Here is a 22,022-nt window from a genome sequence, read left to right on the forward strand (position 1 = left end):
ATAGTTCAAGCTGTGATTTCTCATAATTGTGATGATTATGGCTTACAGCTCATGAAAACCCCAAATCCACAACCACAGAAAATTAGAATATTGTGAAAAGGTGCAATATTCTAGGCTCAAAGTGTCCCACTCTAATCAGAGGAAAAATATAGGAGAAACCATATGGTACCGTGGTGACTGTAGTTAGAGAAAATAATTCATCAGACCTGATTAAAAAAAAAAACCAGGGCGGGCCGTGGACCGGACACACCGTTGGAGAAAGTAATTTATCAGGTAAGCATAAATTCTGTTTTCTCCAACATTGGTGTGTCCGGTCCACGACGTCATCCTTACTTCTGGGAACCAATACCAAAGCTTTAGGACACGGATGAAGGGAGGGAGCAAATCAGGTTACCTAAACGGAAGGCACCACGGCTTGCAAAACCTTTCTCCCAAAAATAGCCTCCGAAGAAGCAAAAGTATCAAATTTGTAAAATTTGGCAAAAGTGTGCAGTGAAGACCAAGTCGCTGCCTTACATATCTGGTCAACAGAAGCCTCGTTCTTGAAGGCCCATGTGGAAGCCACAGCCCTAGTGGAATGAGCTGTGATTCTTTCAGGAGGCTGCCGTCCGGCAGTCTCATAAGCCAATCGGATGATGCTTTTAAGCCAAAAGGAAAGAGAGGTAGAAGTCGCTTTTTTTTTTTTTTTTTTTTTTTTTTTATAATAATCTTTTTATTGAAGACAAAGAAAAAGTAATAAGGTTACATGCATATAAAAACGAAGCCATATAAACATAAGAATATACAGAGATGTAAAATTATACATAAGCTAGATCTGTAGGAATGTTTATAATACACAGACTTGTCAATGAAATGCATTCAAAATTCTCAAAGTAAGTCAAATATAAACAATAGTTATGGCATACATTTCGCAATATGTAAACAGCAAATGGTCTTCATGTGTCTTCCTTATTTATTTATTTTTTTGTTTATAATACAACAAAACAAGTTTTTGTGATATATGAGTAGTGTGGTGAAATTGAACATGCTAAACTTAAAACTTGTAACTCAATTTGTAAGTGAAGCTTAACAGTTTCGCTTGGCAAGGTAGTAGAAATAAAGTCAATTTTATGGCAGAGTGAAAAGCTACACATAAAAACATAGAAAATAGATGGGGTAGGTTGCGGTACTGGTTAGAAAAACCGCATAGGTAGGCCTCCTTACCTAGGAGGTACATTATGAGATGGGGGGGGGGGGGAGGTGGTCATTGGGATGTGAATGGAAATTAAGACTAAAAACCATGGCTAGAGGATAATTGTTAATAGTGAGGATTAACATAGGAGTAGCTGGGCATTTGAATAAGGTGGGTATGATAGCAAATATCTGGATAGAAACTAGGAGTCAAAGGAAGCGTATAAAATGTAGGGCATCCAATAGATAATGTTGTTATGCTGAGGAGGAGAACAAGTGGAGCTGCTAAGAAGGCAAGGTGTAGCTAAGGGTTATAGATTTAGCTAATTAGTATTATTGTTGATCAGACCTGCTGACCTATAAAATGTAGGTAAAGTCCATACCATGGTATTAGAATGGCACCTCTGTAGTATAAGACAAGCTTGATTATGATAGACTGCCCCCAGAATAATATGGGACCTTTAGTTGGGGTTGATGAGGGAACGGACGGTACACTCTGTATGAGTTATATGACAACAATGGAACTGTAGCAATATAGAGGGATGGATAAAGCAGTTAAGCATTATATAACATTTATATGGTAGGACTTAATAAATATAAGGGCGCAGCCTCGGCCGCTGGCAACGCCTGTACTGTAGAGAAATGAAACTCTGCATTCAAATTATTAAGCCTCTAAGTAAGTCCCGGTGGATACTAGTAGGAGTGTGGGAATAATGGATGTCTTTTATGAGTAGGTATTATTCCCAAATTCAACTGTAAGTGGAGACAAGTTACAAGGAAAGAAACCCCATGTAAATACTAAGAGAAACGGGGCCTCAAACCAGGAAAGACAAAACAGTGTAGAAAACGTTTGTACATATATAGTGGTGCCCAATGCTCAGTATAATAAGAATAATATGAGGAAAATACAGGTATATCTACAGTAAATACATCTAATTTAATAAAACAAATTATTAGGGTAGACACTATGCGGTTAGTGCGCCTGGATAGTTGGTGTTAATATTAATATGTACACTAGATCTATAACCTGACAAAACCTAAAACAAATAACAGTGAGTAACTTCCACCCCGATAATGTCTAAGATACCTGCTAGTATACACATAGGCCTTCTACTAAGGAAGGATTATTATGGGGGGTGGGGGGCATCTAAGGGAGCCAGATTGATATCGTTCTTAGGTTCAGGATTTCACTGGCATGCTGCTATCAGTTATCATATAGAGGGATGGAGAAATGATAGCTATGATAATCCAGTATAAACAAACTTATTATAGCATAGCACACATATTAGCAACACAAATATTACACAGGTGCCCTCAACCAGCCACACACTAAAAACATTTATCTAGTTTAGCATTCAACATTTAGTATATTATATAGAAATACGATGTAATGCTTAGTCGAGATGCAACACTGTAGTAGCCGATTCAATTAACAACAAGCAGTCATTCAAATAGATATCCAGGTCCATGGGTGAACTGAAGTATGAGGATCCTCGTTAGAATTGGCAAAAAGATATAGAAAAAACACTGTTAAGCCATATTTGCACAGCTAAGATGGAATGTCCGCTTTTACACATGGACCCTCCAAGCAGATAATAGTCTGGATGAGAGAAATGCCATGGCGCAACATACCATAGGAGTAAGTCCTTTACCCCACACCAGAACGTAAAGCTGAAGGTAATCTTTGAGCCAGCCGGAACGAACATCTGCCAAAATCACCTTTCGTCTGGAAGGGCTCCAAATGTTGGACCAAGTGAATGGTCAGGCCTTCCAAAACCTCGCTCGTGGCATGTGAGTGATACAGCTTTATGCCGCTCCTCACGTAGAATCCTAATGCTGCTCCGTGTCTGAAGCCAGAACCATGCTCAGAAGGGCTCCCAGCAATAGAAGGGGTGGGGGATCTCCGTCGATCCAAAGATACAACATCCACACCAGCTCTATGTGTATAGATGACTGCGGGTATGTAGTCCTGATCTGTATTGTGAGCTCCGCTTACCCGCAAAGCCTGGCTAGCCGGCATAGGGTCGTATGGTGGTGTGGTAAGGAGCTTAGGTAGAAGTGTTCCCAGGAGCCTGTAGGAGGCCTCAAAATAGCCTAGAGCTATCTTCTCGTAGTCTGGTTGGGCCGCCATTTTTGCTTTTAGAGAGTTCTGGATTGAAGCTGATATATGTGCCGCGGCTGTTTCAGCAATTCAGTTTAGTCAGTGTGGTACAAATAGCAAGCCAGCCTGTAGATTGTGCGAGCTGCTACTCCCGCTGAAACGATCACATATCTTCCATGATCTGCGTTGGCTGGTTCTGTCTGCGTGGTTGCGGTATTTAAGATTTAAGCTGGATTCGGCTGTGACATAAAAGTCCCCATATGTGGTTAGCAGGGTATTGTGTGAGGAAAACTAGTAGGGCTCCACAAACAATCCGTAAAAAAAAAAGCATATCAACTTATATTTTTACCCCTGATATCCAGTTTTAGGGCCAGAGCTCTTGCAATATACGTCTGCTTGCTAAGGTAGTTGGCTCCGCCCCCCCTAGAAGTCGCTTTTTGACCTCTCCTTTTACCAGAATAAACAACAAACAAAGAAGATGTTTGTCTGAAATCTTTTGTAGCCTCTAAATAGAATTTTAGAGCATGGACTACGTCCAAATTGTGTAACAAACGTTCCTTCTTTGAAACTGGATTCGGACATAAAGAAGGTACAACTATCTCCTGGTTAATATTCTTGTTAGAAACAACCTTTGGAAGAAAACCAGGCTTAGTACGCAAAACCACCTTATCTGCATGGAACACCAGATAGGGCAGAGAACACTGCAGAGCAGATAACTCTGAAACTCTTCTAGCAGAAGAAATAGCAACCAAAAACAAAACTTTCCAAGATAGTAACTTAATATCTATGGAATGTAAAGGTTCAAACGGAACCCCTTGAAGAACTGAAAGAACTAGATTTAGACTCCAGGGAGGAGTCAAAGGTCTGTAAACAGGCTTGATCCTAACCAGAGCCTGCACAAATGCTTGAACATCTGGCACAGCTGCCAGTCTTTTGTGTAGTAAGACAGATAAAACAGAGATCTGTCCCTTTAGAGAACTTGCAGATAATCCTTTCTCCAAACCTTCTTGTAGAAAGGAGAGAATCTTAGGAATTTTTATCTTATTCCATGGGAATCCTTTGGATTCACACCAACAGATATATCTTTTCCATATTTTAAGGTAAATCTTTCTAGTTACCGGTTTTCTGGCCTGAACCAGAGTATCTATCACAGAATCTGAAAACCCACGCTTTGATAGAATCAAGCGTTCAATCTCCAACCCGTCAGCTGGAGGGAGACCAGATTTGGATGTTCGAATGGACCCTGAACAAGAAGGTCTGTCTCAAAGGTAGCTTCCATGGTGGAACCGATGACATATTCACCAGGTCTGCATACCAAGTCCTGCGTGGCCACGCAGGAGCTATCAAGATCACCGAGGCCCTCTCCTGTTTGATCCTGGCTACCAGCCTGGGAATGAGAGGAAACGGTGGAAATACATAAGCTAGGTTGAAGGTCCAAGGTGCTACTAGTGCATCTACTAGAGTCGCCTTGGGATCCCTGGATCTGGACCCGTAGCAAGGAACCTTGAAGTTCTGACGAGACGCCACCAGATCCATGTCTGGAATGCCCCATAATTGAGTTAGTTGGGCAAAGATCTCCGGGTGGAGTTCCCACTCCCCCGGATGGAATGTCTGACGACTCAGATAATCCGCTTCCCAGTTTTCCACACCTGGGATGTGGATCGCAGATAGGTGGCAGGAGTGATCCTCCGCCCATTGAATTATTTTGGTCACTTCTTTCATCGCCAGGGAACTCCTTGTTCCCCCCTGATGATTGATATACGCAACGGTCGTCATGTTGTCTGATTGGAATCTTATGAATCTGGCCTTTGCTAGCTGAGGCCAAGCCCTGAGAGCATTGAAGATCGCTCTTAGTTCCAGAATGTTTATCGGGAGAAGAGACTCTTCCCGAGACCATAGTCCCTGAGCTTTCAGGGATTCCCAGACCGCACCCCAGCCCACTAGACTGGCGTCGGTCGTGACAATGACCCACTCTGGTCTGCGGAAGCTCATTCCCTGGGATAGATGGTCCAGGGTCAGCCACCAACGGAGTGAATCTCTGGTCTTCTGATCTACTTGAATCATTGGAAACAAGTCTGTATAGTCCCCATTCCACTGTTTGAGCATGCACAGTTGTAATGGTCTTAGATGAATTCGTGCAAAAGGAACTATGTCCATTGCTGCAACCATCAACCCTACTACTTCCATGCACTGCGCTATGGAAGGACGTGGAACAGAATGAAGAACTTGACAAGTGCTTAGAAGTTTTGACTTTCTGACCTCTGTCAGAAAAATCCTCATTTCTAAGGAATCTATTATTGTTCCCAAGAAGGGAACTCTTGTTGACGGAGACAGAGAACTTTTTTCTATGTTTACCTTCCATCCGTGTGATCTGAGAAAGGCCAGAACGATGTCTGTATGAGCCTTTGCTTTTGACAGGGACGACGCTTGTATTAGAATGTCATCCAAGTAAGGTACTACTGCAATGCCCCTCGGTCTTCTAGAACTGCTAGAAGGGACCCTAGTACCTTTGTGAAAATCCTTGGAGCAGTGGCTAACCCGAATGGGAGGGCCACAAACTGGTAATGTTTGTCCAGAAAGGCGAACCTTAGGAACTGATGATGTTCTTTGTGGATAGGAATATGTAGGTACGCATCCTTTAGATCCACGGTAGTCATAAATTGACCTTCCTGGATAGTGGGTAGAATCGTTCGAATGGTTTCCATCTTGAACGATGGTACCCTGAGAAATTTGTTTAGGATCTTCAAATCCAAAATTGGTCTGAAAGTTCCCTCTTTTTTGGGAACTACGAACTGATTTGAATAAAATCCCATTCCTTGTTCCTTTATTGGAACTGGGTGTATCACTCCCATCTTTAACAGGTCTTTAACACAATGTAAGAACGCCTGTCTCTTTATTTGGTTTAAGGATAAGTGAGACATGTGGAACCTTCCCCTTGGGGGTAGTTCCCTGAATTCCAGAAGATAACCCTGAGAAACTATTTCTAGTGCCCAGGGATCCTGAACATCTCTTGCCCAAGCCTGAGCAAAGAGAGAGAGTCTGCCCCCTACTAGATCCGGTCCCGGGGCTACTCCTTCATGCTGTTTTGTTAGCAGCAGCAGGCTTCTTGGCCTGCTTACCCTTGTTCCAGCCTTGCATCGGTTTCCAGGCTGGTTTGGGTTGTGAGGCATTACCCTCTTGCTTAGAGGATGCAGAATTAGAGGCCGGTCCGTTCCTGAAATTGCGAAAAGAACGAAAATTAGACTTATTCTTGGCCTTGAAAGGCCTATCTTGTGGAAGGGCGTGGCCCTTTCCCCCAGTGATGTCTGAGATAATCTCTTTCAATTCTGGTCCAAATAGAGTTTTACCTTTGAAAGGGATGTTAAGCAATTTTGTCTTGGATGACACATCCGCTGACCAAGACTTTAGCCAAAGCGCTCTGCGCGCCACGATTGCAAACCCTGAATTTTTCGCTGCTAATCTAGCTAATTGCAAAGCGGCATCTAAAATAAAAGAGTTAGCCAACTTAAGCGCGTGAACTCTGTCCATAACCTCCTCATATGGAGTCTCTCTACTGAGCGACTTTTCTAGTTCCTCGAACCAGAACCACGCTGCTGTAGTGACAGGAACAATGCACGAAATGGGTTGTAGAAGGTAACCTTGCTGTACAAAAATCTTTTTAAGCAAACCCTCCAATTTTTTATCCAAAGGATCTTTGAAAGCACAACTATCCTCGATAGGAATAGTAGTGCACTTGTTTAGAGTAGAAACTGCCCCCTCGACCTTAGGGACTGTCTGCCATAAGTCCTTTCTGGGGTCGACCATAGGAAATAATTTCTTAAATATAGGGGGGGGAACAAAAGGTATGCCAGGCTTTTCCCACTCCTTATTCACTATGTCCGCCACCCGCTTGGGTATAGGAAAAGCGTCGGGGTGCACCGGAACCTCTAGGAACTTGTCCATCTTGCATAATTTCTCTGGAATGACCAAATTGTCACAATCATCCAGAGTAGATAACACCTCCTTAAGCAGTGCGCAGAGATGTTCTAATTTAAATTTAAATGTCACAACATCAGGTTCAGCTTGTTGAGAAATTTTTCCTGAATCTGAAATTTCCCCATCTGACAAAACCTCCCTCATGGCCACTTCAGATTGGTGTGAGGGTATGACAGAACAATTATCATCAGTGCCCTCCTGCTCTTCAGTGTTTAAAACAGAGCAATCGCGCTTTCTCTGATATGTAGGCATTTTGGATAAAATATTTGCTATGGAGTTATCCATTACAGCCGTCAATTGTTGCATGGTAATAAGCATTGGCGCGCTAGATGTACTAGGGGCCTCCTGCATGGGCAAAACTGGTGTAGACACAGTAGGAGATGATGTAGTATCATGTTTACTCCCCTCATCTGAGGAATCATCTTGGGCAATTTCATTATCTGTGGCAGTACTGTCCTTACTTTGTTTGGACGCTATGGCACAATTATCACACAAATTTAAATGGGGAGACACATTGGCTTTCATACATATAGAACATAGCTTATCCGAAGGCACAGACATGTTAAACAGGCTTAAACTTGTCAATAAGCACAAAAAACGTTTTAAAACAAAACCGTTACTGTCTCTTTAAATTTTAAACAGAAAACACTTTATTACTGAATATGTGAAAAAGTATGAAGAAATTTCACCACAGTGTCTTAAAGCATTAAGAGTATTGCACACCAATTTTCAGAGCTTTAACCCTTAAAATAACGGAACCGGAGCCGTTTACAAATTTAACCCCTATACAGTCCCAGCTATAGCCTTTGCTGCGACCTAACCAAGCCCAGAGGGGAATACGATACCAAGTGACGCCTTCTAGAAACTTTTCCAGCTACTTTCAGATCCTCACACATGCATCTGCATGTCTTGCTCTCAAAAACAACTGCGCAGTAAAGGCGCGAAAATGAGGCTCAGCCTACAACTGGGAAGGCCCTCCCTGACTGGAAAAGGTGTCTAACATAGTGCCTGCCGTTAAAAACGTTCCCCAAGTTTATAAATGTGAATTATCAGCATAAACATGTATAAAATGCCCAAATAAAGCAATCGATTTAGCCCATAAAAGTGTCTACCAGTTTTATAGCCCATATTAAGCCCTTTATTCTGTTTGCTTGACTAAGAAAATAGCTTACCGGTCCCCATGAGGGGAAATGACAGCCTTCCAGCATTACATGGTCTTGTTAGAAATATGGGTAGTCATACCTTAAGCAGAAAAGTCTGCTAACTGTTTCCCCCAACTGAAGTTACTTCATCTCAACAGTCCTATGTGGAAACAGCAATCGATTTTAGTTACTGTCTGCTAAAATCATCTTCCTCTCACAAACAGAAATCTTCATCCTTTTCTGTTTCAGAGTAAATAGTACATACCAGCACTATTTTAAAATAACAAACACTTGATAGAAGAATAAAAAACTACATTTAAACACCAAAAACTCTTAACCATCTCCGTGGAGATGTTGCCTGTGCAACGGCAAAGAGAATGACTGGGGTGGGCGGAGCCTAGGAGGGACTATATGGCCAGCTTTGCTGGGACTCTTTGCCATTTCCTGTTGGGGAAGAGATATTCCCACAAGTAAGGATGACGCCGTGGACCGGACACACCAATGTTGGAGAAAATTGCTTTATTCTCCATGTATTCATGACATTGCAATTAAGCTGGCGCTTTAGTGTAACTGCCTAATTTAAAATTGAATTTTATTTCAAAATAAAGCAGAAAATGTTTCAGTAAAAATATCTCATTGCAGAAAGTGAAGAAAAGTTCTGCCTCTCGGCAAGAGACAAGAGGTGATCCATTGAGACTTGAGGAACAAATATTTCACCAACAGCAGAGTAAGGGGGCTCCTTACAGTAAAAACAATAAGGATTTGGAATTCTCTGCCTAATGAAGTTGTTTTGGCAAGTTCAGTAGATGCTTTCAAAGAAAGCTAGCAAATCAGGATATACAGGGATATACCGTAGCAGTACTGACAGTATAGTAGCATGTTGACCCAAGGAGAAATCTAAATGCCATGCAATAGATAGAAAAAGTATTAGCAGATATTAAATCTGTTTGTGTCTTTGCATTCAGAAAAAAATATATACTCATGTCCCCAGGCTAGCTATATAGCAAGTAACTAAGGCTTCTTTACCTTTCTACTTGGAACTCTACGGCCTTGAAAGATATTTAGTGCAATAAGCTTTAAATTAGTCAAACTAACTTATTCAGACTACCAGGGGCCAACCCAAACAGCTCCATCTACATGCCTAGATAGTGGTGGTGACAATCAAAGGTTGGAGGGTCTGATGTTGCTCTTCCCTTGCAATATGGGGAATATATATAATGGAGCAGCTGTTGCACAAGTTATGTGATTGGCTCTGCTAGCACTGCACACATTCATAGAAGAAGTGAATCTTTAAGCCTAATCTGTCCCTTTCCAAATGGAACAGGGCATAGGACTTTAATGGATGTCATGGTAAATTTCATAGGTGTTATGTGGTGCAGTATGCAGGCAGGGTGGGTGAGCCAGTTAGAGAAGATAACCCCTAAACATACATATGAGGAAAAAAAAAGACAAAGCTACACCATGCTAAACCATGCTCCCTGCCTCACCTCTCCAACTTTGTGATGTGCAATCAAACCTGATCCAGACTGCCCCTGAGAACACTGATTTGTTTCTACCTTGTTTTTAATGTTATGTTCGACAGTTGTGCCCAAAGGTTAGCTGCCTGCTTGGGCAGCCCCTAAAATGTGTCTGCTCAGAAAATTAAGCAATAATCACTTAAGAAACTTTGGCAGGGTTGAGCTGTGTTCCTAACATCATATATTTTTCTTTGTCTTTTAAATTGTTAACCTTTGTCTTCTACTGTCTAGAAACATACCTGGAATGAATCTGAATTTTCTAATGGACCATTACAAGAGCATATGGTTTTTCCAATTTGTAACATTACATGGACTGAAAGCAGAATATTTGGATAGGATTGATATGTTGTTTCACATGCAGGAAGTGCTGTAAATAAAACCGATAAAATGCTTTACTTCAATTCAATTTCTTTTAAGAGAATACTGTTTGACATATTTTTCTAATTATACCTTCCAAATATTCAGACAGTCTCCCTTTGTGGTCTTCAAAAGGCTCTAGTTGTCCAAATATATGACATATAAAGAGTCTTAAAAATGTCAAATACCCGAGCTGTTGAAAAAAATATTAAAGCATCAAATTTACATCACCATATTAATCATCTGTATGTATAATACGGTATTTTTCTAGTGTTTGCATTATATATCATATGTTATTTGTTTTAAATAGTACATTCAACACAAAATAAACCCTCCCCCCATAAAATGTGTATTTTCACATTGTAATTGGTAGCTTTTGCAGAAATGTACCTAGGCATATTGTGCTGTTTCCACTCCCCTAAGACAGCCTGGGCATCTAAAGTACATACTACTGATTTCTTGACCTATTTCAGCAATGGCTGCTTGGAACCATCACACATGCTGATTTACTTGTGGGTTCTAACTGACCAGAACAAAGACCAGGCACCATGTCCCCTCAGTGCTTTTGAAGGGATGTTTTCCTGAGTTGCAAATTATCTACACTGTAATTCCATTCTAATTAAATGTCTATTATTGATGCTTAGAAAGCACATATTTTATATGAAGACTTCTAGTAATAAAGTGATTATTTTCTGATATATATACTAAGCATATATATTAAAAAAAAAACTACTTAAGGGTAATCTGGAAGTTTGTAAATGTCAGATGTTCTGAGATTTAACGACTTTATAGACATGTCTCAGTGTACACAAGTTTAGCAGACAAAAGCTGTTTGACACTCAAGGTCATACTGCATGTGTAGGGAGCCAACTAACTCTTGTATGCAAAAGCACCTTCCCTCGACCAGTCAGAGACACTGTAATACACATAGGGCTAGATTACCAGTGGAGAGCTATTTATCGTTCTCACTTGCATGTTAACTTCTCTAGAAGTAAGAATTTTGCGCAGTACCTAAGATCGGATATAGTTAGAGGGGGGAGGGTTAGAGAGCTGTTTGGGAGAGATCAGGGAGGTTGAAGGGTACGGGGGATTCTACCCTGCAGGAAAAAAAATGGGATAAAAAAAAAAAGCATTCATTTTTTATATTGGCAAACTGTCTGCCTGTACTTAAAATGGGGGTGACCATTGGGGTGGGGTAGGAAAGAGAGCTCTGTGGGAGGGATTAGGTAGGGATCAGGGGGTGGGAGGGTAATCTCTACACTAGAGGTAAAAATTAACCTTACAAGCTACCTGATTAATGCCTTCACTGCTGGGAATTATAAAAGTGTGGTGCACAGCTGCAATTAGCGGCCCTCTAATTACCAAAAACCAATGCCAACACCATCAACACCATATGTCTGCTATTTCTGAACAAAGGGGATCACAGAGAAGCTTTTACAATCATTTGTGTCATTAATGCACAAGCAGGATGTAAATGATTTCAGTAAAAAACCCGAAGATTGTGAAAATATTAACAATTTTTATTTTATTTTATCGCATTTGGCTGTGAAATGGTGGCATGAAATATACCAAAATAGGCATAGATCAATACTTTGGGTTGTCTTCTTAAAAAATATATATAGTTTTGACAGGTAAATAAAATAACCAAGGCTTTATTTCTGTTTGAATGGAGTGATAGCAAAAATGCTAAAAAAAATTCTTTAGTATTTTGGGCAAGTTTTGCTCTGAAAGTCCCGGTAGTGAAGTGGTTAAAGGGACAACTAAACAGCCCACCTGCATCTTGTGGGATCATGGGAGTGTATTATGCTGGAAGGACATGTCCAAGGCAGGGCTGAGTCAGTCCTTTAAACAGAGACAATTTCCCTGGTCGAGAAGTTGCTGATAGGAAGTGGCAAGACTTCCAAGCCTGTGACAATCCTGCAAAATCTGGGATGGTTTGGAAGTCTGTTTTCATTTATTATTTTTCCATCTTTTCCTTTAATGTATATCTGAAATTTTTAGGTTTTTTCATTGCCTCCAGAGAGGCTGGAGTGCATTCTCTAGAATTCAGACCCTTCTGCATGCTGCACAGTGATTGCTTGCAATGTGCAGCAACACAGTCTTTAATTCTGAAAATCTGCATAAACCCGCGTTATTGTACTCATTAGTGCATTAAGTATAAGCATTATTCTAGTAAACTCTTACATACACTAAGTATTATTATGATTTTACAGTTATTTTGTCATGATAAAATCAGCTGTAATAATTTTACTGCAAATGCAAGTTTTTATTAAATTGTGACTCATTTTGTGTGTAGACCCTCAGACGTAGGAGCAAATGACACTCCAGCTTTTCAGCATCAATTTATTCATTGAGATGTGTGAAAGAATTAAACTGAAAGAGGTAAAGACCCATTTTAGGATATGGTGGTGCTCTCTGGGCACTCTTTTTATATTCTTTTCAGCTGGGGAATTAATGTTTGCACTGAACATCAGCACTGCATGCTGGTATGGAGCCATAGGACTAGGGAGGTCTTTCACTTTTGGCCAGCACAACGAGTCAGGGATTGTAGTTTAGTCTGAGGACCTTGGGCTGCAAACCACACTTGGCTAATAACGTGTAAATATAGTTGCCACATTCTCTCATGTCATGTGAGGTCCTGTGAGGGCTCTAAAAGACTCCTCAGAATTATAATGTTTTTATTTTTACTTGGTGTGGCCTACTTGCCCCATGAAGATATGTCATAATGAATGGGTCTCTTTAACACCTCTGTACTGTACATATTTGAGTGTAAGTACTGCAATAAGCAAACTGACATCCTCAGAAAAAAAATATGTGAATTACAATATCTACAGTCTTGAGATATTATGATATAATCCAACTAAAACTAAATGTATGTTCATGCTTGATTGTTCATATCATACAGGCTTTTATAACTGAAAAAACTACATTTATGCTTACCTGATAAATGTATTTCTTTCTTGACACAATGAGTCCACGGATTATCTAATTACTATTGGGAATATCACTCCTGCCCAGCAGGAGGCGGCAAAGAGCACCCAGCAAAGCTGTTAAATATCACCTCCCTTCCCTCCAACCCCAGTCATTCGACCAAAGCAAAAGAGAGAAAGGAAGCAACAAGGTGCAGAGGTGTCTGAAGTTTATAACATACCAACAAACCTGTCCAAAAAGAACAGGGCGGGCCGTTGACTCATCGTGTCAAGAAAGAAAGAAATTTATCAGGTAAGCATAAATTTTGTTTTCTTTCTAATGACACAATGAGTCCACAAATCATCTAATTACTATTGGGAATCAATACCCAAGCTAGAGTACACAGATGATAAGAGAGGGACAAGACAGGGAACCTAAACGGAAGGCATCACTGCTTGAAGAGCCTTTCTCCCAAAAAAAGCCTCAGCTGAGACAAAGGTATCAAATTTATAGAATTTTGAAAAAGTGTGAAGAGAGGACCAAGTTGCAGCCTTGCAAATTTGTTCCACAGAAGCTTCATATTTGAATACCCAGGAAGAAGAAACAGCCCTCGTAGAATGAGCCGTAACTCTCTCAGGAGGTTGCTGTCCAGCAGTATCATAGGTCAAGCAAATGATACTCTTCAGCCACAAAGAAAGAAAAGTAGCCGTAGCTTTCTGCCCCTTACGTTTTCCATAGAAAACCCCAAACAGAGCAGAAGACTAACAAAAATTCTAAGTCACCTGTAAATAGAATTTTAATGCACGCACCATGTCCAGATTGTGCAGCAGATGTTCCTTCTGAGAAAAAGGGTTAGGACACAACAATCTCTTGATTAATGTTCTGATCTGAAACCACTTTAGGGAGAGACCCTAACCTAGTACGCAGAACTACCTTATCCGAATGAAAAATAAGGTAAGGAGACTCATACTGTAATGCCGAGAGCTCTGAAATTCTACGAGCAGATGAAATAGCAACCAAAAACAAAATCTTTCAAGATAATAATTTAATATCTAAGGAATGCATAGGCTCAAACGGAGCCTGTTGAAGAACTTTAAGAACTAGATTAAGACTCCAGAGAGGAGTGCCCGGTTTAAACACAGGCCTGATTCTGACCAAGGCCTGACAGAATGATTGCCAGACGTTTATGTAACAAAATAGACAAGACAGATATTTCACCCTTTAGGGAGCTTGCCGATAAACCCTTCTCCAAGCCCTCTTGGAGAAAAGACAAAATTCTAGGAATCCGAACTCTACTTCAAGAGTAGCCTCTGGATTCACACCAATGCAGATATTTACACCATATCTTATGGTAAATCTTTCTAGTCACTGGCTTATGAGCCTGAATCATAGTCTTAATGACCGACTCTGAAAATCCACGCTTAGATAAAATCAAGCATTCAATCTCCAAGCAGTCAGCTTCAGAGAAACTAGATTTAGATGAAGGAAGGGCCCCTGAAGGAGAAGGTCCTTGCTCAATGGAAGACTCCAAGGTGGATGAGATGACATCTCCACCAGGTCTGCATACCAGATCCTGTGAGGCCACACCGGAGCAATGAGAATCACTGACGCGCTCTCTTATTTGATTCAAGCAATGACCCGAGGAAGGAGATCGAACTGAGGAAATAAGTATGCTAAACTTAAATTCCAAGGAACAGCCAGAGCATCTATTAGTACCGCCTGAAGATCTGGACCTTGAACCGTACCTCGGGAGCTTTGCATTCTGACGAGATGCCAAGAAATCTAGATCTGGTTGTCCCCATTTGAGAATCAAGTTGGAAAACACTTCCGGATGAAGTTCCCATTCTCCCGGGAGAAAGGTCTGTCTGCTAAGAAAATCCGCTTCCCAATTGTCCACTCCTGAAATGTGGATCGCAGATAGACAGCAGTTTTGGGTCTCCGTCCAGTAAATAATCTTAGACACCTCTGAAATGGCCAAGGAGCTCCGAGTTCCTCCCTAATGATTGATGTAAGCCACTGAGGATATGTTGTCCGATTGAATTCTGATAAACCGGGCTGAAGCTAACTGAAGCCAGGCCAGAAGAGCATTAAAGATTGCTCTCAGCTCTAGAATGTTTATGGGAAGAAAAGACTCCTCCCGAGTCCATGTCCCCTAAGCCCTTAGAAGACCCCATACTGCTCCCAACCTAGTAGGCTGGCGTCCGTTGTCACAATCACCCAGGAGGGTCAGCGAAACAGGTTCCCTGGGAGAGATGATCCTGAGACAACCACCAAGGAAGAGAAACTCTCGTCATCTGACCCAGATGAATTTGCTGAGATAGATCCGAATAATCCCTGTTCCACTGCCTGAACATGCATAACTGCAGAGGCCTGAGGTGGAAACGAGCAAACGGGATGATGTCCATAGCGGCTACCATCAGACCGATTACTTCCATACATTGAGCCACTGATGGCTGAGGAGAGGATTGAAGTGCCAGACAAGCATCAAAAATTTTTAATTTTCTGACCTCTGTCAGAAATATCTTCATCAATATGGAATCTATTATGGTTCCCCAGAAGACTACCCTTGTAGATGGAATCAAGGAACTCTTTTCCAGACTCACCTTCCAACCATGAGAGTGCAAGAAGGATAAGAGCATCTCTGTGTGGGAGTTTGCTAGATGAAAGACTGTGTCTGTTGTCCAGATAAAGTGCCACTGTAATACCCTGTACTGCCAACAGAGATCCTAGAACCTTTGAAAAATTCTGGAAGCTGTAGCAAGACCAAAAGGAAGAGCCACAAATTGGAAGTGTTTGTGGAGAAAAGTAAATCTCAGAAACTTGTGATGATCCCTGTGGATGGGAACATGAAGGTACGCATCCTTTAAATTGACCCTCTTGAACTAAAAGAAGAATGGAACAAATAGTTTCCATTTTGAAGGATGGTACTCTGAGAAATTTGTTTAGACTCTTGAGATCCAAGATTGGTCTGAAGGTTCCCTCTTTCTTGGGGACCACAAACAGATTGGAGAAAATCCCAGACCCTGCTCCTGAACTGGAACAGGAACTATAACCCCCATTTTGGATTTACCCCGAACACAACGTAAGAACACCTCTCTTTTTATTTGGTCGACAGATAACCTTGAGAGAAGAAATCTGCCCCTGGGGGGAAAGTCTTGAATCCTAGTTTGTATCCCTGGGACCTGATATCTGTCGCCTAAGGATATTGAACATCTCGAACCCTGAGCAAAAAAGGAAAGTCTGCCCCCCACAAGATCCTGTACCAGATCGGGGGCAGACCCTTCATGCTGACTTTGGATCATTAGCTGGCTTCTTGGATTGCTTTCCCTTATTCCAAGATTGGATGGGTCTCCAGGAAGGCTTGGACTGTACCGGTTTTGTAGAGGAAGGTTTACCCTTGAAGTTTTGAAAAGAATGAAAATTACTCTTATCCTGAGGGAGGAAACGTCCTTTTTCCTCCTATAATATCAGAAATAGTCTCAGCCAAAGCTGGGCCAAACAAGGTCATACCCCTGTAAGGAATAGCCAAAAGCTTAGACGACAAATCTGTCGACCAAAATTTTAACCACAAGGCTCTGTGAGTCACAATGGCAATCCAGTTTCTTATCCATAGGATCCTTAAAAGAACAGCTATCCGCTATGGGAATTGTAGTTCTCTTAGCTAAAGTGGAAATTGCCCCTTCCACCTTGGGGACCATTTGCCAAGACTCCTTAATAGAGTCATCAATGGGAAATATCTTCTTAAAAATAGGAGAAGGAGAAAAAGGAATACCGGGCTTTTCCCATTCCTAACAATAAATTCTGTAGCCCGATCTGGTACGGGAAAACATTCCAGCATGGAAGGTACATCATAATACTTACTATAATTTTACTAGACCTTTTAGGGTTGACAACGACAGAGTCGTCCAGAGTAGCTAAAACCTCCTTGAGTAGTAAATGGAGGTGCTCTAGCTTAAACCTGAAGGATACAACTTCAGCATTAGAAGAAGGAATTACACTGTCAGAATCTGAGATCCCATCCTCAGATGCCACTGAAGAATCCTCCTCATCAGATCTATGAGAGGGAATATTCGGAATAGTCACAAATGAGTCAGACACCTTACACACTGATTCTTTAGACTTCCTCTTGCGCTTTCCCTGTAGCATGAGAAAAACAGACAACGCATCAGAAACAAGAAGACATGAGGAAAGCAATGTCTTGCAAGAGACCCCAGACGGAGCTTGAGAGGAAGCGCAGGGCACTGTATTAATGGGTAATAACATTTGGGACACCTGAGGATAAATATGCGACATATTTTGAACATTGTCAGAAGACTCTTGGACAGCATCCGTCTATCCTTAAAAATGTAATGTTCTCTCAACACGTGATGAACAGAAAGGATTGGTGGTTCAATGTTAGCATTCAAACATAAAGGACATCTGTAATCTATAACATAGTTATGATCCATCTTTAAAATTATTCAAACTTTAATAAAATTTTATTTAGACAAAACCGTTACTGTTTCTTTAAATTTTAAAACAAAACTGCTTTACTTTTGAAGCAATGCAATAACTAAATTGATTTATTTATCATGTAATACAATAACGTTTAAAAAAAAACTAAAACAGCCTCTACACCTCAGCTTTAGATCTGCTGAGGTGCCAACCTTGCTTATACAGGAAATATGTGTATGTAAAAATGGCCTCCGTGTGAGTAAACAATCGGAGCTGCTACAAATGATACCACAAACGATTGTTTGTCCGTTATGAACAAAAAATCACAAGCTGCAATGAATCTCTCCTCCTATACAGGAAGTGAGAGAAAAATAAGTGCGCAACAGCTAAAATTACCGCCACACAAGCCCCACCTATCGTGGGCGTGACAAATAACGTCTGTCCCACATTTAAAGTGAATCTTCGTTATAAAATAACAGAAATATCACAAACTGAGCCAAATTCTCCTCCAGTCCCCAGTACCTGCAAACACTGTCTTACATAATACACTTAACAATAGGAGAAATGTAATAAAAATCCCCCTGCAGGGAAATAATAAAGTGCTATAATTTTTTTCCTTAATACTGCTTAAGAAAATAAAATTAGCACTTGCCTAAATAAAATCTGCCTGGCAGCAAGGCAGCTCACTAGGTTTGAGAGGTCCTTTCCCTCACATGAACCTGTGGAATAATAATAATAATAAGGGCAGCACTTTGATTTAAATATGAGGGAGGCGCAGTGAGAATTATGTCCCACAAGTTCCCTTTGCTTAAAAGCCACCAATGCTCTACTAAAGAGACTGAAATGGACTACAGCTACACCCTGGAGTAAAAACAGCACATACTTGTACTGCAAATAAAATTAAAAAATCTTGATTGAAGAATCTTTTCAGACACCTAATTTTACCACTTCCTTACTCGAACGTATGCAAATAGAATGACTGGGGTTGGAGGGAAGGGAAGTGATATTTAGCAGCTTTGCTGGGTGCTCTTTGATGCCTCCTGCTGGGCAGGAGTGATATTCCTAATAGTAATTAGATGATCCGTGGACTTATTGTGTCATTAGAAAGAAATATAAATCTTTCTACAAAAAACATTCATTTTGGATTGTGAAAATGATTTTGGGCTAGATTACAAGTGGAGCGCTAATTTATCGCGTGCCCGCAAACGGGCAAATTTGCCCATTTAAAGGTGTGGATAAATAACCAGACATTACAAATGGCTGGTTATTGCTACCACAAGCTCGTGGTAGCATGGTAGCAATTAGTGCTCAAAAAATTAACCAGAGGTCAGTAAGTATAGTTTAGTTTTTTATTTAAAAAAAAAGTATATTTTTTTAAACTAAAAAAAAACTGTACTAAGCAGTTTTTGGGGGCCACAGTTGGCAGGTGTCAGAACTTTACAGTCTATGGGGACTGTGTATTCCCAGTAAATATATATGTTTATGCTTACATACATGTATAGTTATGTGTTCATTTGTGTATAAACACATAAATATATATGTATATATTCATATACATATATATTTATATTTGCTGCCCAACGCTACGCAACTTACCCTTTGCTGCGCTAGTTCTCATGCTGTGTCTCATGGCATGAGAACAAGGCTTCCATTGGAGCCTAAGGAAGTCTGCTCTTGCAAGTGCAATGATTCCGTACAATGCGAACACAAGATCACGTTTGTATTGCACTTCACCAGCGAACATTTGCGTGTGCTTGTATTACTAAATTGTGGCAAATATATACTATATATATATTTTGCACTCAACTTGTAATCTGGCCCATTGTGTCTCAACACAAACTCAACATGTTTACTTCTGCTTATTGTTTACTGGTATATATGTGTTTGAATGATGTTGAGTGATTTGCCGCCCCAAAAATGGATGAACCTCTAATCTCTGTAGTTGTTGCACATAGTTGCTTTTTACTATAATAAAGCATTTGGTTGCAATCACTAATTGGTGGAAATGTTTGAACTTCTCTGCAATTGGATCACTCCTGTCTTCTTTGGGAAGATATAAAGAATATGTTTCTATGTCTGTGTATTTGTATGTATGTGGCATTGTTGCACAAAAATTAGCAAAGCCATATATTTTACTAAAGCATTGTTCATTTAAAGTTTATTTATACAGAAGAATACATCTTTATTTTAGTTAGCTACTGTAAAATATTTGTGATGTCACTGCCAACAAGGCCAGACATCCTTGCAATATACATACCTTCAAAAGTTTAATATCACTTGAGTACAACTTGGGCATTTGAGATGAATCAGAACAAATTCTATAAACCACAGTTTCAGCCATGAAGAACAAAAGATCTACATGTTCTTGTTCAATATTAGCGTTATCCATGGAAACAAACAAAATATCTAAAGCTTCTAAAAGAGAGAAACAATAATTTACATACTATTAATATAGGAATGACATTAGCACCTTAAAATATGATTATATTGATAGTATTTATCATATAATGGTAAGTTTTTATCAATAAAAAGTAGGCTAATACTGTACAGTGCACAAATAACCCCAGTATCACAAGGCATTAGTATTACTAAGTACTATACTTTTTATACTGCATTGAAAAATAAAACTATGATAACACATTAATACTTTAGCACTTTGTACTAATTATTACTGTTATTAATGCATTAATATTGTTTCAGTATACTGAAACCTACGTATATTTCCATTACAATAATCACATGATATAGCTTTAGTATTGCTTCACACAACTACTGTAAATGAGAAAATAGTCTGACAGAAATGTTATACTGGATGTTGTACCAAACCAGTACTCTTGTGGATTTCATGTGTAATGGGAATATAGGAAAGGCTAAAAAAGATCAAACAACAAGGAGGTGCTGCATGTGTGTATCAATAAAAAACAACATTCCAATACACTGCACCGAATCTAGGGTACTCATATTTCATACAAGCACCCCCATGTGCTATTAGGCACAGGCTGAATCTTTAACAGCAAACCAGTGATCCCGAGAACCAGAGTACAGTTAGCTGGTTTGCTGTTAACGATCCAGCCTGTGCCTAATAGCACATTGGGGTGCTTGTATGAAATGCAAATGTATTGGAATCTTCGGTGCAGTGTATTGGAATGTTCATAGAGAGAGCAAAAAGCAGGCACTGCAGCGAGGGCTCCATAAAAGTAAAAATCCTTTATTTGTAACAGATTAGAAAAATTCCCAGCAACAGACGCTGGATAACACGCAACAAAGAGTCAATGGCAGGAGTGTAAGAGAGACTCTACAGGCTGTCTGACTAGTTTCGCGTCCCTTTAGGACGCTTATTCATAGACTGATTTGTGATGTAGGGCAGTCTGCATAAAAAGGGGAACTCTGTGTCTAATTGGCTGTAATCTAAATCCAAGTTAATGTGATACAGCTGATTATTTGTTAACCCCTTGATAAGCGGACTGCTCTGTTGGTACATCGCAAATGGAAAATATTTTAAAAACAAAAGTAATGAACCTCTGTTAAAATAGTTAAAATATACAAATATATACAAAATTAGCAGATTAAACTACTATGCACTGGGGAAACATTTGATATGTGATGGGAAATGATACAGAAAATGAGTCCATTATGACAAAAAAGATGAACCAATTGTCATATGTGTACACACATCAATGAGGGTGACAATTTTTCAAGTCACAGCACAGGAAACGAATATACGATAGATTTCTATGCCAACTGTTGTACCACATTTGTGGTTTACTTTATTACTTGCAACCTGTGCCTATTGCAGTATACAGGTCAAACCTCTAGGGAGGCCCGCAAAAGATTCAATGAGCACACTAGGGATTTTAAGAACTACAATAAAGACTCGGCAGTGGCAAATCACTTCAATGGTTATCACATGACAAATGAGGCTAATATGAGTATCAAAATAATAGACATTGCAACCACATCCATAAGAGGGGGAAATAAATGTAAAATATTGGATAAGAAGGAACTATTTTGGATGTTAAAGTTAAAAACACGGTCGCCTTTAGGGATGAATCGTGAATGCGATATTAATTACTTCATTGATAATGGATCCTAAAATTATGTCAAAACTGAACAAATTTTTGCTCCACATATACAGTAACATTTCAGTTCTGTTAATGAACAATCACCATTATACCTGAATTTGTCAGTATAACATCATACCACATTATACTGTTTCATATAAGGTGGCCTTAGATGTATATTAAACACTTTTCCTAAGCTATAACCTTTATCAAAATTATGATCTCATATATACAGCATGGTTCATCTTTTTTGTCATAATGGACTCATTTTCTGTATCATTTCCCATCACATATCAAATGTTTCCCCAGTGCATAGTAGTTTAATCTGCTAATTTTGTATATATTTGTATATTTT

General features: G+C 40.0%; 1 protein-coding gene across 1 annotated transcript in view; it reads right to left on the reverse strand.

The window, feature by feature from the left end:
* The window catches only part of TMEM232 (transmembrane protein 232), a 403,406-nt gene that overhangs the window by 307,387 nt on the left and 73,997 nt on the right, over positions 1-22,022 (reverse strand). The window contains exons 4-7 of the mRNA XM_053699731.1: positions 19,864-20,021; positions 10,356-10,455; positions 10,145-10,272; positions 2,823-3,319 (exon numbers count right to left, since the gene is read on the reverse strand). Coding sequence (XP_053555706.1) covers positions 2,823-3,319; positions 10,145-10,272; positions 10,356-10,455; positions 19,864-20,021 — 883 coding nt within the window. The remainder of the gene's footprint in view (positions 1-2,822; positions 3,320-10,144; positions 10,273-10,355; positions 10,456-19,863; positions 20,022-22,022) is intronic.

The sequence above is a fragment of the Bombina bombina genome, chromosome 2 (assembly GCF_027579735.1).
Source record: "Bombina bombina isolate aBomBom1 chromosome 2, aBomBom1.pri, whole genome shotgun sequence".
Classification (NCBI taxonomy): domain Eukaryota; kingdom Metazoa; phylum Chordata; class Amphibia; order Anura; family Bombinatoridae; genus Bombina; species Bombina bombina.